This window comes from Podarcis bocagei (genome assembly GCF_964188305.1).
Source record: "Podarcis bocagei genome assembly, chromosome: 2".
Taxonomy (NCBI): Eukaryota; Metazoa; Chordata; class Lepidosauria; order Squamata; family Lacertidae; genus Podarcis; species Podarcis bocagei.
In genome coordinates this window covers 69,633,214-69,652,674 of record NC_138126.1, presented here as the reverse complement: position 1 = coordinate 69,652,674, position 19,461 = coordinate 69,633,214, and the positions used below count along the sequence as shown (strand labels likewise).

Below are 19,461 nucleotides of genomic sequence, written 5' to 3'. Positions count from 1 at the left end.
GGAAATGCAGAAGAAGTAGCTTTCTTCCAACCCTGCAGAACAAGCAGCATCCCTCTTCTAACATAAAATATTAAAAGTGTAGAGGACGACACAGGAGTCCTGTCACTCTCCTTTGCATCTGAGCACCCTAACAAAAGGGAAAGCTAATGCTGCGTGCAAGAAAACAGACACAAAAATGAAAAACTGTGGTATTCAAAGCAGGCCCACTGAAATGAATGGGTCCATCTTTACCACGTCCATTAACTTCTATGGGTCTACTATGAATAAAAATGAAGAGGAATGACCTACAAAAGGGCAATTTCATATCTAATGATATTGAACACTCACTCCAATTACGTAATCTTGGTTTTCATTTGTAAAAGGGTGTGCAGGTGCGTGTGAAGGTTTTATGGCTGCAGAGAAAATGCACACAATAAGAGCTATGTAAAGCAACTGAATGAGTCTGCAGAGTGTCACTCTCAATTGTCTTCAGAGGCATAAACTGCCTGTTCCTCTTCAGTGTGGGATTAACTCAAATGCCAGAGATGTGAATTCAGATGTCAGCAATGTTAACTATTCCATCCCTTTGAGAAAATAGGAAAGCCATGGCTGCAGCACTCCACAATTTATTGCAAGCTCGATTACAAGCTGTGTGCAGCGATTCACACAGATGGAGTACATTTTGGAGTTGAGGAAAAGAAGGGAAAGTACCAACACTTTTTCTCCAGCCCAGTCATCTCCTACCTTAGGGTTGTTTTGTAGGGCTGGGGGGAGTTTTGATTCAGTTTGCATTTAAAGGGAAAGCTACTTAATTCACACCTTCCGAAACAATACGGGAGCTGAAACACAGCCATTCTCTGAAATTTGCACTTCTCCAAATGTTGCAGTGTCGTTCTCCAGTCAATGTTTACCCAACAATATGCATGCTATTGAGGAAGAAGAAGAAGAAGAAGAAGAGTTTGGATTTGATATCCCGCCTTTCACTCCCCTTCAGGAGTCTCAAAGCGGCTAACATTCTCCTTGCCCTTCCTCCCCCACAACAAACACTCTGTGAGGTGAGTGGGGCTGAGAGACTTCAAAGAAGTGTGACTGGCCCAAGGTCACCCAGCAGCTGCATGTGGAGGAGCGGAGACGCGAACCCGGTTCCCCAGATTACGTGACTACCGCTCTTAACCACTACACCACACTGGCTCTCACAAGGGAAACATGCATTAAAATTAATATATTGGTGAAAATAACGTTAAAAATGCCTCATATTAGGGGAAAACACTTGCATAAAAATGTTTTTTTGTTAAGAGAAAGGATTCTAATGGGGATTTTTTATTATAAAAATCACAAATTGAAGAAATGTAGAGAACTGAATGTGAGATTGGAGAAATGAAAATCTGGGAGAACTGAAATTGACAGATCTTGGTCTAGCCTTGGTTCCTATATCACAGATGTTGCAGCTGATGGTGTATACAGCACATTGGAGTGCAACTGGCATCATATCCTGGATGTATGGATATGATTCTTCTGTGTGCATTGCTTCCATGACACCCATGTAAACCACACACAAAGACATTGGGTAGTTTGGGAGACAGAGGCAAGGTGATCAAAGACAAACAGCATCAGATGCTGAAACCAATGCATTTGGAGGGGTGGGGAAGCCTATGGCCCTCTAGATATTGTTGGACTTACAATAGCTCCAGCCACCATGGCCAACAGGCAGGGATGATGGGAGTTGTAGTCCAGCAACATGTGGAGGGCTACAGATCCCCTACCCTTGCATGAGGGTGACCCATTCCACCATTGTTTGGGGAACACCTTAGGGTTGCTTGTGATTTACACACACACAAATATATTGTGTTATGCATGTAATGGTTTGAGTTCTAAAACTTTTGGCAAAAATACTTACCACCTGACCACAGGATAAAGGATCAGATATTGATATGTTGTTCTTTTAGAAGTTTGCATATTTTAATTGTGTGATAAGATCTATTTTGTGAATAGGGTTTCCGCTTTTCTTCCTATCTCTACATCTCTGTTTTAACAGCCTTCCACTCAGAAATGTATACATTTCTGTATACTGAGTTGCTGGGCAAATGAACAGCGGTATTGCTGGTAAAATAGGAGATGACCTTAAAAAACAAACCACCTGGTAGCACAATGTGTATTGAACAAACCAAAATAGCCTGGCAGAGATCTGAACTCGGTGCCAGATGGAGCCACGGCATTATTGTCAATGCTGTTTATTTTTAACTAATTTTATTGTATTGCTGAGATTTTTTAATGGTTGTTTTTAATTGCTGCTAGCTAGCCTGAGGCTTTTTATAAGCATGTGGTGACATATGCACTGAAGAAATAGACACATTACATTTCTTTTCCATTAGAATGAGTTTTTCCACGCTGGCGTCTACATTCAATTTAAACAGCATTGGTCTTGTTAGTGGGTAACATAATAATAATAATAATAATAATAATAATAATAATAATAATAATAATAATAATAATAATATGTTCAAAAAGAAAAGAAAATTGGGAGTAAAAGAGAAAAGAATCATTTCCTTTGTCGTTCCAGCACCTGATTCTTACCCCACATGCATCCCAAACTCCATTGTCTTCTTCTTATGTGGGTTTTTATTTTTTAGCTCTAGAGAAGCAACCCTTCAGTTGGGGCAAGGAAAAGAAAGGGAGGGGGAAAGAGGAAAGGCCTCTGTTGTCATAGTAACAGCTTGGTCCAGCTCAGTCTGTGGTTCTGCCTGATGTAAAAGAGACCTGACGCTGCTGTGCAGGCATTTGCCCAAGACAGATTGAACCTGACAGGCTCTTTATGATCTGAAACATTTATAAAGCAGGGGCCATGTGTGTGAGCATGTGTGTGTGTGTGTGTGTGTGTGTGTGTGTGTGGAGAGAGAGAGAGAGAGAGAGAGAGAGAGAGAGAGAGAAGGAAGGGTGAGATGGAAATCAGAGCAGTGGCAACAGACTACTGTTACAGACAGAAAGAGGGCAAGAGACCAGCCAAGGATGTTCAGCACATTCCACCAAAACACATTCTGCACTCAAGCTTCTGGATAAAGGATGGATCCTGCAAACGACTGTGGTTCATAAACCAAGTACTGTGCTTTGAGGCAGTGTTAATATTCTGTGGTTTTTATCAGCTTATTTGTAGCTTATCTGGCAGTTTCAACTATTAATGTACGCCACCCAGAGGACTTTTTTGTTCTTGGGCGGCCTAAAGTTGTAAGAAGTCAGTTTGTCAGTGATCTGAAAAGTAAAGATGGATAGCCTTGATGCACACAGTACATGGGGTTGCCAACTTTTTAAAACTAGCCCTGGTTCTATGCCCTTGATCTGTAAACATTAGTAAGTGCTAGTGCTTCCTTGCCATGAAAACTTCGAAAGCTTGTTGCTTATCAAGAAGTTGATAAAGGCACAAGAGGAGCCAGTCGCACAAATCAAAATGATTGAGTGGGAAATATGGGGCAAGGTGATCCTGAAAATAAATTGGAGGGAATGGCTCGTTTTAGTTATACGTACTAATACACAGATTATGGGAAACAAGCAAGGAGAATTTGAGCTCCTAATAAAGGACAGTATTACTGAAACATAGTGGGAGGTGAACCTGAAGCATTTCCTACTATAAAAAAAGTAAGTAACCCAAAAAGCTTCCCCTATTATGTCAGGCACCCGGAGGAGAAAGCATTTTTTAAAGCAGATGATTTTAGTAGCAACTGGAAGTGAATATGCATGCCTCCATTTGTGGACTACAACCAACATTCTTTTTTCTTCTCATTGGATGTTAGGATGTAGTCCAGGGTTGAAGAATCGGACTACTATGCAATCCAAGGCATATGTCTCGGGAGACAGTCTCATTGGGAATTATTCACAAGCAGTTGCACGTAGAACAAACTGCAGTTTGCTTCTAAAATTCAACAGCCATTGAAAAATATTGAAAGGTGAAACTTAGCTTGTGCCTCACTTGCTTTCATCCCCAGATCCTAACTGACTGGGAGCAAGCCATGCTTTCAAGGACAGACCAACATCATCATCATCATTATGTGAAAGAGCCAGGTAAATCAGCATGATAAAGAGGTCCCATTCCTTCACCCCAAATCTTCATTTTGCTAATATCCATCTTATAAATTAATTCTGGTCTATGTGTGCATTATCATCCTACAGCACCAAAGCTTGCTGCGAAGTGTGTTTAGCTTCTATGCAGTGTACAAAATCCCGGCAGGTTCTCTGCAGCTGATACTGCTGCTTTGACTAATAGCCATCTTATAATGGAAAGGTCTGTTAGCCAGGCCCGAATGCTCCCATTAGGTAGGTAGCTAATGTCAAGTCATGAACAACTCCAGATCTAGGAGCACAGGAACATGACAGAGCAAATCAGCATCATGGCTTTAGCTTTCTGAGGCTAATTCTCCCACCCTCTCCTCTAGCCTGCTTCTTTCATATGACACATATTCATCCAATTACTTCTCAGTGCTATGGATCAATGGTTGGGAATAACTACTACTACCCACCTTCATCACTATTCTGTTCTGTGAGTGAGATTGGCTGGTTAAAGGAGAAGCTAGCCCCCACGTGTTAGGAATCTGAACTTAATGCTTCTGAGAGTTGTCTGTTTATTTATTAACATATATGAAATTTATTATAAAAACACAACCTGAAAAAAATCATGCATAGAAGAAAATAAAACTCAACCAACACAGAAACAGTCATAGAAAACAAAACTGAAATCAATATTAGCCCCATTTAGGTATTATTCCAAACTGTACAGATTATTTAAAAAAATATCATTTCAGTAGCACCTTAGAGACCAACTAAGTTTGTTATTGGTATGAGCTTCCGTGTGCATGTGTGTGTGTGTATCTGAAGAAGTGTGCATGCACACGAAAGCTCATACCAATAACAAACTTAGTTGGTCTCTCAGGTGCTACTGGAAGGATTTAGTTTGTTTGTTTGTTTCGACTACGGCAGACCAACACGGCTACCTACCTGTGCAGATTATTATTACTTTGTACCTTTTTACCCTCTTTTTTGCCCAGCTATTTGATTTGATCCTATGCTAATTAAAGTCATTGGTTGGTTTCTCTTGCTTTTAGCAGCATCATAATCCAGCTCTTTGAGGTTTTCTGAGGGCAGAGGGTTGCTTAATAAATATGCAGTTTTTATTAATTAATGGCAATGAAACCAGATTCTTTTAAAGATACAGGAAGGTATTCAGCTACAGTATTTCATGAGCATAAGGATTTCTGCTTGCACAACAGAATTTCTTCCCTTCTCCTCTCCCCATGCATTTGCCTCCCCAGATCTGCTCCAGAGGGTTAGAACATATTTAGGGGAAGCAGAGGGAAAGAACATTTCGTTGCACAAGCAGGAATCCTTGCACTGGTGGAACAATCTCCTTAGCGCTACACTGAATACAACCCACACCTTCTGAGATTCTATATTTATTCAGAGCTTAAACCGGAATATCTTGTCATTAAGAAATACAATCCCCCCCCCCACCTCCAGGTAGTGCTTTATTACTATTGGGTCTGCTATGTAGAACATGGCTGTATACATGGGATGCGCGGCTATTGAATACAGTATCTTTGGCATTGTTCGTAGCAAGCAACATTGATCCCACAAGTCCAACATATGTTTGTTTCTTTTCCCCTCCTAATTTTCAATATGACACATTTTTTTCTATGTCCCCTGTGTCTGTGGACTTCTTTGGTGTACTACTGCAGTGCTTTAGCAATCATCAAGTTATGGGAGGGGGAGAAGAGTTTAAAATCAGCATTCTTATTACAGTGGTGCCTCGCAAGACGAAATTAATTCGTTCCGCAAGTTTTTTCTTCTTGCGAGTTTTTCGTCTTGCGAAGCACGGTTTCCCATAGGAATGCATTGAGAATCAATTAATGCATTCCTATGGAAACCGCTTGCCAGGCTGGCGGTGCGGAGAAGGGCTTTTCTCCCCACCGCAAGCCTTCAGGACAGGTACGGGAACAGAGGGGAAGGGGCGCAGCGCTTCTCCTCTGTTCCCGGGGCTTGCGGTGGGAGGAGGGTTTTTCCTCCCCACTGCCAACATTCAGAACAGCATTCTGAATGTTGGCGGTGGGAAGGAAAACCCTCCTCCCACCGCAAGTCTTCAGGACAGCCATCCGAAGGCTGGCGTGGGGAGAAGGGCTTTCCGCCCCACCGCCAGCCTTCGGAGCAGCCTTCCGAAGGCTGGCGCGGGGAGAAGGGCTTTTCTCCCCACCACCAGCCTTCGGAGGAGCCTTCCGAAGGCTGGCGCGGGGAGAAGGGCTTTCCGCCCCACCGCCAGCCTTCGGAGGAGGTCCGAGGACAGTGGGGAAGAAGCGCTGTGCTTCCCCGCTGTCCCGGAGATTTCCCTATGGGCTTTCGTCTTGCGAAGGAAGCCCATAGGGAAATTCGTTTTGCGAAGCGCCTCCAAAACGGAAAACCCTTTCGTCTAGCGGGTTTTCCGTCTTGCGAGGCATTCGTCTTGCAGGGTACCACTGTATTCTTTTTCTTCTTCTTTTAATGGTTTTGTTGATTCCCCACCCCACCCCATTGATGTCTTTGGCAACTCCCATCATTCGTAATCCAACAACCTACGGGGACCCAAGGTTAAAGAACACGGCATACTTGCCAACGTCATACTTAGGTCACCACAAGCATAACACTAAGTGAGGAAATCTGGGTTGTATCCAATGCTGATCAGAGCAGACCCCTTGAAATCAATAGAAATGACAAACTTAGGTTCGTTAATTTCATTGGTCTACTCTGATTAGAACTTAGTTGGCTACACCCCTCTGCATAGGAGCCAACTCCTAGGGGCCGTGGGGGCTTCTGCCCCACAATAAAATATTTGAGGGGGCTGGAGCCCCCCCCCCAAAGATGATGGTCATTGCCATTCAAATGGTGTGCATGCACTGCATCACATGACTGATTATGTGGGGCAGGGCATACCTGGGCCACTGCAATATTTTATTCAAGTTGGCACCCTCGCCCCTCTGAACTGATGTTTGAAAGAAAGTCCCATAAACAGGAAAACAGTTCATACAGTCAGGGTTAGCATCCGTGGGCATACAGGCAGGTATCATTGGGCACCTTCATAGGGCCTACTGCTGATGCCTACCACATCCCCAAGACCAAAAATCTTGGCCACTCCAAACCGCATCTAGTCACTCTTTTACTTTACCGCAATTCCCAGACCTGCCATTGACATGGGGTTTTGTGGGACATCAAACGGGGTTCTCGACCCAGCTGCACTGAGCTGGTACTAGAGACAGGCATGTCTGTTTACAGAGGAAGGGCCTGCCAAATGACACTTTGCTCAGAGACCCCTCAAACCTAGAGTAAGCCTTGCCCACAGGCCTAGTCATCATCTTTCAGGACTGTACCACATCAGATTGAAAAGGTAAAATACAGGTGACCCTCAACTTTCTTGGAACAAACACTGGAGTTGACACATTCCCAGCAGATGAATGGACTCACTATCCCAAAGAGAGGTGAGGATTCTTCCCTACCTATATTAGGATGCTTCAGGAGACGGCAGATCCGAGCCTCTCGTTCCAGCTTCTGATGATCTGTAGGGAAAGATGCCAACAAATCAGTGTGTCTGAAAGAGCAGCATGCATGCTATCCTCAGCTGATTGTAGGCTAGTCATTAGCTCTCCATATTATTCCTCTGGGATTTATAGCATGCAAATCCAGGCAGCAATAAGAACTTGGGATGATTTAACAAAAGTTATCTAAATATTCAGCTAAGGGGCAAGTACCTATAGAATTGTTGAGGCAAACTTTTCCAGCCTCTGTCAGAATTGTCAGCCTTTAACATCCTTAAGACATCTAAATCACCCACCCATCCACTTAGTGGCTATTCACCCAAAAGCCCTTCTATGACCGACTTGGAAATGATTATTCTGTATGAAAATAAAATTACTTCATTGAACTCTAGGAAAAAATGATATAGGAATGATTTCCTGGCAATATCCACAAGTACCTTGAAACTAAGCTAGAGCTGACAATCTCCTGTGTTACGTTCCACTTTTAAAAATTAATGCTAATTTATAATACACTTCTGCTTGTGCCACTTCCCCAAGGGACAAGAAGTTCCAGGGACAGTGTCATAGTGCTTACTTCCTTTCAATGAGATTACACCTTTTGTAATATATGTTTATCTGCAACACAAAAAAAAATGCAAGTAAGCAGTCAGGACAATGAGAATTGATAGTCATAAAAAAAACAAATTATCCTCTGATTCTGCAGGTAGCTGTAACCCCTGGCACCTCACAGAATTGTAGAGCTGGAGGGGACCCACAGAGTCACCTAGTCCAACCTCCTACAAAGCAGAAATCACAACCTCAAAGGTAAACAACCTCAAAGGCATGTCTTTAAAACACAAGTCAACCTAGCACTGGCTACTTTCGACTCACTTAGGATCAAGCCACACAAAAATCTGGAGTTATTTTGCATTATAGCAAGCAGGGCTCTCATCAATAGCAACAAGATTTCTAACAAAGGTGGGTGAGTGAGTGGAAATATCCACTGCACAACTTCATTTGAAGATAGTGGGAGTGGGGAAACCTTTTCTTTTGGCATTTACCGTATTTTTCGCACCACAGGAAGCACCGGACTATAGGACGCACTTTGTTTTAGAGGGGGGAGAACAAAACAAAAAATTCTCCCCCTCTCTGCCCAGCGCCCCTTCAGCGAAGCAGCAGGAGGCGCTGCGCAGAGAGGGGGAGAACTTTCCCCCTCTTGTGTGCACTGACCCCTCTCGCTCTCCAGGCTTCAGGTTCCTTCCGACCTGCTCTTTGGGGCTGGCGGGGGGAAGCACACCACCAGCCCCAAAGAGCAGGTCAGGGAGCAGCGGAAAGGCGCAGTGGAGAGGCTCCTGCCATAGCTGCGCGTCACCTCTCCAGCCGGGAGAGGGTCGCGGGGCTATAGTGTCTTCGCTCCATAGGACGCACACACATTTCCCCTTCATTTTTGAAGGGGGAAAAGTGCGTCCTATAGAGCGAAAAATACGGTAAATTTAAAAATAAGGGTCTCTTGGCAAAGACTGATTTTACAAATGTGAGTTCTTCCCTAGCAAGCTCATGGACTGCTGGTTGAATATAGCGTCCTACAAACAAACAGCCTAAATGTCTAGCTCGGTTTTGTTCTGATGTAGCAGCCATGTGCCTCTTTATGTCCCCACCTCCCATTTTCCTTGCTCACCTTCCTAGTACAAAGCACCACTTGTCCCCTTTCTCTCAGTCTCTTTCTTGAGATAAACACACACAATTAGGTTTGTGTTGAAGTAAGATATGAGGAATCCAGCAGTGTGAACTTTCTGCTGCCTGTTCCCCATTGTGTTGCAAATGTGCCTCGGAGCTTGGGGACAACAGTCTCACACTCCGCCAGAGGTGCCAAACATCAAAAGCTTAACAAGCTCCAGCAGACCATGAATGGCTATGTATGTGCGAGCACAGCACTGATCTTTCAATGCTGTTTTCTTTTAGCCTGCCTATCCCAACAGGGCATATGGCAATAAGAAAAGCAAGCTTAATTCTTCCTTGGTGTTCTTTTGCCTCGTGGCAGCCTCTGAATTGTCAGATTCCCTCCCCACAGAGGGGCATCTAGCGTACCTGTTGTATACATTCCCCTGTACTCTGAACACACACACACAGGCCTCTGGCCGACAATTCATATATTTTTGTAGGACGGACCTCTTCTGTTTTTGTTTAACCTACAGTGTGCTGCTTTTGTTTGGAATTACTTCCTTTGTTTTAAATAATACATACCCTCCAACATTTCTCTGATGAAAATAGGGGTGTCCCATTCCATCATCACCCTCATTTTATTATTTACACCCCACCCATCTGACTGGGTTGCCCCAGCTACTCTGGCCTGCTTTCAACGTATATAAAAACATACTAGAAATTAAACATTTTAAAACTTCCCTATACAGGGCTGCCTTCAGATGTCTTGTAATCAGCATTCAAAACTCCCATTGTTCTAGGCGCATTTTGCTACAGGGAATTTCATAAATGCAAGCAGTTTCTGAGCTCTGGGCGCAGTACTGCACCTAAGATTTCTGCACCTAAGCCAGGTTCTGCCTCCCCAATTCCAGCCACTCTCTGAAGACTGCAGAAGGGACCCTCTTAAGAATATTAGAGGGGTGGGCAGGGAAAAGACTAGACCACGTGAAAAACGAGCATAAGATTTGAGCTGCAGTTCATTAATTTTCAGCTTTGCATTCTTATTATTAAAAAAGTGCACCTAGACATTCCATTGCCGTGCCCATATCCTAGGTTTAAGGTGCCATTTAGCTCCTAGCTTTCATATCTCCGTTTCTAACACTGCTTCTAATAGCTGTGTAGTTACTTATCTCCTTGGCTTGGGGGTCACATAACTCAATAAATCCCAACATTTCTACAATGAAACTAGGGACATTCCTAAGGAAAAGCAGGACATCCTGGGATCAAACCAGAAATTGGGACATCTTCTGTAAATCTAGGACTGTCCCTGGAAAACAGGGACACTTGGTAGGGTCTAATCATATGGTATTGTTAGAACCTGCCCTGGGGCCTTATGAGTGAAGGGTGGGTGAGAAATCTTATACAGTGGTACCTCTAGTTACAAACTTAATTCATTCTGGAGGTCCGTTCTTAACCTGAAACTGTTCTTAACTAGAGGCGTGCTTTCACTAATGGGGCCTCTTGCTGCCGCTGCGCTGCCGGCACACGATTTCCATTCTCATCCTGGGACGAAGTTCTCAACTTGAGGTAACTCTTCCAGGTTAGTGGAGTTTGTAACCTGAAGTGTTTGGAACCTGAGGAGTTTGTAACTCGAGGTACCACTGTAAATAAATCCACAAAACTGCCACACTCATGAGTATGCAGGAATCACTGTGCTTGCACAAACACATCTGAAAGAACATGAAGTCGTAGAACTTCACTGTTTTGCCTATGCTCACCCTTGCAACACAGCTCTGGAGCAAAAATATATTGGCCTCACATCAGTAGTAAAAAGGATTGTGAGCAATCACCTTTCTGGCGGGAACTTGATGTTCCACAGAATTTGCTCCTTGAGCTTTGTGGCAGTCCCAGATTTGTCTAGGGCCCTCCCTACAAGGCACCTGTGCTTCTACCTTCTTCAGGAACAGTTTCCATTTATGACTATACAAAGGTGCTTTCTACTGCAGAAAACCTAACTGATGGTTGTCCTGGTTCTGTAGTAAACAGCAGGTTTTCCCAGAGAAAGCGGCAGGACAACAACAGCCTCTTGGACCTATGACTTGAAATCACTTGAAATCACGGGACAAATGGGAGTGTGGGTGGGCCCTAAGTTTCAATGGGGGATGAGGTCTAAGGGATTGAGCCAAAGACTTGTTCTGAATCAAGAGAGAAGAGAGGTATCACAGTTGTTCTGGATGACATTCCCTGATTAAGGGGAAAAGAGAAGAACTGAACAAGTTTGGATGATAGGCATCCTTGTAGGTGCTGAAGCTTGAACCTTGAACTTTTATGGATGCAGATCATAAGCCCCACCACAAAGCTGTGGCTTTTACCGACAAGGCTCACCCTCTGCAGCTGCGTAAGTAGGAAGGCGTTGTGAAAATGAAAAACAGCAGGATATAAAATGTGGTTCTTCACACAGAATTGACTTCGATCCTCTCCCTGGCACTGGCAATGATACTCCTAATTTGATTAAAGATTATATATCAGCCATGGGATCTCAGCACCAGCGTGAACCTTGCATTCTCAACAAAAAAAAGTGTTAAAAGAGTTGCGCACAGATTCTCAGATATCTTCAACACTCTTGAGCCTTGTTAGCTGAACTAGCAATGGTTGTTTTCTAGAACATTGAAATATAGAATCGTGTATTTGTTTCTCTCCATTTTACAGTGTAGTGCTTTGTGCCCATCGCTCTACATTTTATTGGCTTCTTAGTACATGGAATGAATTTCCTGGGAGCAGAGTGCTCCCCTTGCTAGCATTTATGAAAGTGTTTTATTGCACCAGGCACCAACAACTGAAGCAAGTGTTTCATCATCATTATTGGAACACAGCACAGCTCAGCCATTGCATTTAGCGGCTACTGAGAATGAAGCAGACCTTTTGCACTGGCCTCCCTGGCCACAGAGGGATTCCTGGATGCTGTGGCTTCTGGTACTTTGAATGCAAGAAGGATTCCGCAGGCTAATGTCACTGAGTCTGACAGGCAGCTCTTCCTAATACAAAGCTAACATTTTCCCTAATTCGGCTCCACTGCATTTCTACTCATGCACCTGCCATGTAAAGCTTTGAATAATCCTTTTCAATCCTTGGCGTTTACATCTAGAGACTCATCATTGCGGCATTTTCTTGCTAAGCTATGCAGACATAGACACAGCTCTTAATCTTTCCCACCTAAATCACCTCCTCCTCATTGAATTCATTGTTGTCCCCGCTTACAATTCCCTCCCATTGCTTTGTCTCTGATGCTTGCAGTGAGTGCGGGTGTGTGTGTGTGTGTGTGTGTGTGTGTGTGCAAGAAACAAAGGAGGCAAACCAACAAAAATGAACCAACAACAACAGTTTTCTTCTTCTCATGGACACACTACACCTCTTCTTCTAATCTGCTTTCTGGAAAAACCACACCGACTCTTAAGTTTTCAATATGTCCATACCATTGGCGCCACTAGCTGGCAAAGACTGCAGAGCCATCAATGGTCTAAGCCATTATAAGGCAGTCTTGTTCTCTGTGCTATAGTTCTGGCTGCAATTCCATCAACAGCAGCCAATTATGTGGAACAAGAGCGAGGAAACGCACACTGTAACCATGTCAAAATGTCGGGTTAACTGGACTAGACATTGCAGAGGGAAGTGGGGAGCTCCATGCAGGCTTCCCATTTCCAGCAAGAGCTCCTTGTTCCTTGCAAAGGGAAATAATCTTGACTTCATTGACTTCAATGGGATTTACCATATTTTTTCCTCTATAAGACTCACTTTTCCCCTCCTAAAAAGTAAGGGGAAATGTGTGTGCGTCTTATGGAGCGAATGCAGGCTGCGCAGCTATCACAGAAGCCAGAACAGCAAGAGGGATTGCTGCTTTCACTGCGCAGCGATCCCTCTTGCTGTTCTGGCTTCTGAGATTCAGAATATTTTTTTTCTTGTCTTCCTCCTCCAAAAACTAGGTGCGTCTTGTGGTCTGGTGCGTCTTATAGAGTGAAAAATACAGGTAAGCAGTTGAGGTGTCACCACCATTCTCTGCATACTTCTGTCAGAGGAGGTACCATGAGTTGAGTAAACATGCATATGACTATGCTGTATGCGTAGGATTGCAGCCTCAATCTAGAGGGGTAATAAACCTTTAATTCTATGATAAACTGGTTGAGGAGGCGCAGTGTCTATTTCTGCATACTTAATGGTACTGATTCAGTACTGAATTTGTACCGAAGATGCAACTGTACCAATTTGACAGGTCAAATGATATCTACCTTGGATTCCCTCCTCCCACACACATCTAATGATCTTGCTGATGCACAGCTCAAAATTTTATTTGATCAGTGTACAACAGCCCAAGGACTGAACACCATGCCCTCCCCACCCAGCTCTCCTGGCTACCAAGGGCCCTGCTCTGCATTCTCCTCAAATGCTTTTTCCTGGCTGGAATGCCTAATCTTAAACTGGGATAATTCATCTTGTTTGCCTTGATGGAGGATAAAAGATGTGAGTGCTGGGTAGTGGGTGAGTGTATGTAGAAACACCTGGCTTTTAGTGTTTCAACGCAAAAGAGCGCCACCTGTTGCTCCACCCATTTTTGCCTCTGGTCCCGCCCACCACTGGCACGAAGCCCTTGGAAGGTTGCCCCGTGATGAAATGCCATCCCTGAGACTGAAAGGACCCATGCATGTAGTACTAGGTCAACCTTGTAAATAAGTCCATTCAAACCCGCAGAAATTCCTACTAGCCTGCTTAGTGCTGTCAAAGGAACACAGAAGGGCTCCTGTACCCACTGCAATTTCTACATTGAGTGTGGAGAAGAGGGGCTTTCCCCTCCTTTGGCAACCCACTTGTTTTTTATGCAGGGCACAGAGGGGAGGCTGGGCTCTCCACTCATCCTCTGCCAACCCTCCATGCAATTCCTTGTTGCCAGCAGTGAGTGCTTAAATACAAGGTCGCATTCGATGAACATTTGTAGTACTTTTAAAAAAAAAAAAAAAAATAATCCCTAAGTGGTACATAAATACAAATTAAGTGTAGGTTCCTAAAATTCTCAAGTGGGTTCTGTCAGCTGTCAAGGAGGGAATCAGCTTGCTTATACCACTCACAGTGTCCTGAGGAGTACACCTCTCACCTAGCATAGGAACAAATGTTCCTCTTTTGGCTGACAAAACGTCGCAAAGAATGGTTGAACAGCACGAGATAAAGCTTTCTTCCCTGTGACGTCTGTCCATGTATTTCTAATTGCGTCAGAGTTATTGGCATGCGCCAACCATATCCTTCTCAAGGAACGAAGGAAAAATGGGGAGCAGACTTATACTGAGTGGAAGCACCAGTTGGTCCAGCTCACAACTGTCTACACTAATAGGGGAGGCTCCTGCCATGGCTGAATACCGTCCAGCTTTTCTGGAGCCAAAACTGGGACACACACCTTCTGGGATGAGCTCTCAGGTGAGTCACATGAAACGTGCCACACTTTTTTCAGCGTGAGATCTCACACGGTGCCCAAAAATGAACATTTTTGGGCACCACACAGCCTGAAAATGTGCTTTTGGGAGGAAGTCAAGTGCTTTAAATGTTTGGTGTGGTTGTATTCAGCTTAAACTCTGCCCAAGGCCTGGTCTGAAAGCATGGCAGTTGCTAGTCCTACCTGGAAATGCCAGGAACTGGTTGTGTTCATATTTCCTGTTCAGGCATATAATGTCTGAATAGGCTTATCTTGGGGTAAACCCAACATTGTGGACTTGGCTCAGGTTTACATGCAGTTGTTAGGTGGCTTTAGGCACCTAATAGCTCTCTCAGCTACCCCACCTACAATGTGCAAATAACAAGGTGAGATACTATCCAGGGCTGTCGTAAAGGAGATATGGGAAACGTTTGGCCCACCAATTTTGGCTGAACTATAACTCCCATCAGTCCCAGCAGGCATGACAAATAGCTATGGATGATGGGATCTGTGGTTCAGCAACCGTTGGCGGGCCAACCATTTCCCACGCCGATTATAAATGTGTGAATTGCTTTGAATCCTTTAAAATGCTTTTTATTTCTAGAGAGGGATGTTTCTTTGAGCCCCCTGACCAAGCGGCACGGCAGAACAATATGTTTTGTTCTGCTGTTGCCATGTCATTTCCAACAAGTTGGATGGCTGTTTGCTGTACAGTATTTAACTCCAGTTGCCATCCTGTGTGGGTTTGCTGCAAACTCCACTTGTTCTATTGTGAAAGAAGAAAGTATCCTCCTTCAGTTTCTGAGGAGAGCCAACAGGAAATAATGATCACTGTGTGAACGGAATGTGTGGGGATACTCAGATATAGCAAGGAGCAAGAGGAGCCTTTTTCCTTTTCAGAAAGGACGTAGTGTGTGTTTGGTTGTACATGGTAATATTGCTTCTATTCACGCTTTTAAAAAAGCCCAAGAGGGGCTATGATATCAAACACATGACATGGCATGAATTTGCATTGGGTCCTGTAGTAGTACTGTACTATTATGTGAAATCTGTAGTTCTTCCAGAAGGTTTGGAAATTGTCAGTCACTTATCAACATCAGCAAGATTGTCTATGTTTAAATAATAGTAATAGTAGTAGCAGTAGTAGATCCATCTTCTGTATCAGAATGTCTGAGAATTTCGGACAAAGACTGTTTGGGTGGGTTGACAGATAATGGCATCATTTAGCTAACACACCAAACCAGGGTTCGGTGTAATATGAGTGAGCACAGCTCTTTGGGAAGTCCTCCTTCCTTTGCCTTCCTCCAGCATGGTGAGGAGGAGGATTTTTAGGCCTTTTCTCTTTGTCTTATTTAACAATAGCACCCCATTTTGTGTAAGCACACATCATGGTTTAATACAAACCATGATTAGTTTCAACAAGCCAGCCTAATAATCCATGGTTAGAAATTGGCTTGTCTGGAAACTACCGGTAATTTGTCTCAAATTTCAACCTTCTGGTTTGGACAATACGGGAAGCCGCCATTGACTAAAACCAAAAGCAAATGCTTCCATTTAATAAAACCAGGAAAAAAATGTATTTTGTTTATGCTACGCATGATGGGGATAAAATCCCAGAGCCCATGCAAGTAGGAGTGATTTCGCAGACCGCAGCTCACTCCTCCGCTTTGACCCTGACTCTCCCCCTGAACAAACCCTCCTGCCTCACACTGAGGGTGCTATAACTATGTATTTTGCAGAGCTTCCAGAGGGTCACTCCAGCCTGGTTTGTTGGGGTTCGTAGTTAATAAGCCTGGTCATTCTCCTAGTTGGAAACCATCTTCCAAGGAATCAGTGGTCCCCAGCATCCTGCCTGAAGCAGTCACAGGCCAATAAAATTTGCTGGTGGACAAAGCACAGCAAGCTCCCTGCCTTAAGTACAAAAGCTGCAAACAGCAGGGTGTTACTGCCATTATAGATAGCTGGGGGGGGGGGAGGTGCGCCTGTTCTTTTAACTGTGACTGGCAGGTGAGATCTCACTCTCCTGTTTTGCAAAGAAGTGATCGCTAAGCATTTCATTTTACCTTCACAGCCAGGGAACAAAGAGGCAGGGAATTTTATCCTCCCACTCTGCCCTTTTATACAGAGGTATTTCCTTCCTTCCCTTAATACTGAAAGCGATGTGAGAAATGTAACCCTTCTATACAATCGCAAGCTGGAAGGTGGGGCAGTGGGGGGGGGGGAGGAAATAGCCAGGAGGCTCTACAGGATATATCTCTTGAAACACAGGCCTAGTTTCAACTGCAAACAGTTGATTCATGTGTGGCAGATGTCCGGCTCGAAGGGCAATCCAGCCACATGGGTGGGGTATAAATAATAAAATGGTTATTCTTATTCTTATTCTTAATTCTTACTCAAGAGGGGGCAATGGCATTCATGAAAGGCAGAAGAATGTCCACCCTTCTGCTTAGACTGCCCTTAAACCTTAGGCTGCTAAAAGATTGTCCTAACACATGCAGGGAATCAAGAACTCTGCTTCTTCATTTTTCACCTGCTGTTGGAGGTCTATACTCTGTTGGACTAGAGCCACTGGCAGGGAATCAGGAGCTCCCGTGTTAACATGTGTTAATTGAAGGAGAGAAGGTACCCAAGGTGGTCAGATAGATGGAGGGAAAGATGGCTCTGCAAAACTGCAGTCCTGTAAATGTCACACACTTTGGGTTCTGGCATGCATCCCCTGACAGATTACAGCCAAGTGAAGGCAGCACTCAGCAAAGAGAAGTCCCCCCACTACTGAACCAGACATACCTTTTCTCTGACATACTGAGTAAGTTCCGAGTTCTCTGGGCTCGCTTTATGGCTCCTGTGAACAGGTCTATCACTAGGGGGTTTGCACTGGTAAGTGGGGCGCAGGCTTTATCTCAATGGGAACTAATGGGATTATCTCTCTTGAGTGTTTGCTACCAGAACTTTGAGAAGTGAACCCTCTCTCTGGATGAAGTGTGAGTGGATGAAGATAAGTCTAGCTGAAAAGCTGAGAGCATCTTGGATGCCTCTGTCTGAAGACCTGAGGTGAGGTAACAGATCTGCTGGTGGGAGTGCACATGCTGCTAACTTGCATTTTTGCTATACTTGTGTGGTAGTGAAATAAACAAAATGTAACATAACCACAGTAATTGTTAACAGCTTTCTCCTCCAAAGGAAGCCAACTCTGCCTCTGGAACTACTCACTGTTTGGGGAAGTAGAGCGTGCAGAACACAATGAACTTTTTTGGGGGGTGTTGTTATTGTTGGTTATTATGGTATGCATTTTTGTGTTTTTATACTGTAAACCTCTCTTTGATCTTCGCATGAAGGGTGGTTTTAAAATGTAATAAATAATTGCATACATAAATAACACTATGTGTCCTGTTTCTAACCTTAAGCACCAATACCGTCCTAAGTAGACATCATTGTCTCTTGGGAACATCAGAAACAATCTGAGACAAGCCAGTGCTTAACAAATATGAATTTATTTGTTTTATTTTTTCTTTTATTGCAAAAAAATCTATTTATTTGTGACAACCTGTCTCAGAAACATGGACCCACACCAGAGGAGGAAAAGTCCCATTGCACTAGCAGCAGTCCTTCCATGAGTACAATTATTTAGTTGAATACCACCCCCAGGCCGCATGTATGTCTACCCAAGGTACATGTGGGAGAGAAGTATATGGGGTCTCTACATCACTGTCTGCAGAATACTTTGAGATCATCAGCCCCATATAAGGGATCTGGAAAGAGCCAGAACCAGACAGTTATAAACCTTTCCCTCGCTTTTACCCATCTCCTGTCATATGGACTGAAATGCTAAATGAATGTCTCCTTCTTCCTCAAAGCAACCTCTCCTTCTGTTTGTGCTATTGCAATCTGTCACTATGAAATGAGAGAAAAGAAGGAGCAGCAGTTAGTGTGGAGGAGACGGCCAGAACAGATCCAGCTCTTCTTAAAACTGAAAAGGTACAAAGGGAAATTAGGAGACACTCAGTAAAATGGTTTGACCAAACTGCGGGAGGCAGTGGAAGACAGAAGTGCCTGGCGTGCTCTGGTCCATGGGGGTCACGAAGAGTCGGACACGACTATACGACTAAACAACAACAAAGTAAAATGGAACACGAATTTAAGAAAGGAGGAGGTACAATAACTCTGGAGACTAAAGCTACAATCCTACACACACTTCCCTAGGAGTAATGGGACTCAATGGGGCTTACTTCTCAGTAGGCATGTACAGACTAGCAGCTGTTCAGCACAATCCTCACATACACAAAATAAGTCCCACCCTGTTCAATGGGGCGTATTCCCACATAAGTGGATATAGATGCAGCCTTAGTGGTCCAACTAGAATAGATCTGGCCGTCACACTGGGCCCCAGAATCCACACCAGACTGATGCAGAATGGATTATATTTGGTGATAATAATATGTTGTTATGGGTTTGATTTGCTTACCTTTTCAGGGCCAACTCCATACATTACATTTCTAGGTATTGTAAGCAATGCCTACAAACACAATGCCACACAAGCATACTGATCAAGGACCTTCGTATGACTGCTTGTACCTCCTAATGTTGTTGTTGTGATTATTAATTTTGGCCCTCCTCTTCACTGCTGCGCACACAAGCAGTTTACAACACATAGGTATAAAGCATGATACAAAAGCTCTCTGAAATTAAAATGGGATGGTTTTAAATGACTAGATTTGAAGCTTTCAGTAAAACCAACATCTGAGACATTTTCATTTTCTTATTTTGATTCAGAATATGTATGCAGCGTCTGGTCAACATTATGAGAAAGGTTGCCTGGATAAAATATGACCCTGAAAGCATGCTCTCAGTAGCCACCTTGGTTTA

General features: G+C 43.8%; 1 protein-coding gene across 3 annotated transcripts in view; it reads right to left on the bottom strand.

The window, feature by feature from the left end:
• CAMK2A (calcium/calmodulin dependent protein kinase II alpha) overlaps positions 1-19,461 on the bottom strand; it is a 109,356-nt gene that overhangs the window by 51,814 nt on the left and 38,081 nt on the right. For all 3 annotated transcript variants that reach the window (XR_014004590.1, XR_014004591.1, XM_081180761.1), the window contains exon 3: positions 7,485-7,544. Coding sequence is in view for 1 of the 3 variants with exons in the window: in XM_081180761.1 (XP_081036887.1) it covers positions 7,485-7,544 (60 nt within the window). In the remaining 2 variants the exon portion in view is untranslated. The remainder of the gene's footprint in view (positions 1-7,484; positions 7,545-19,461) is intronic.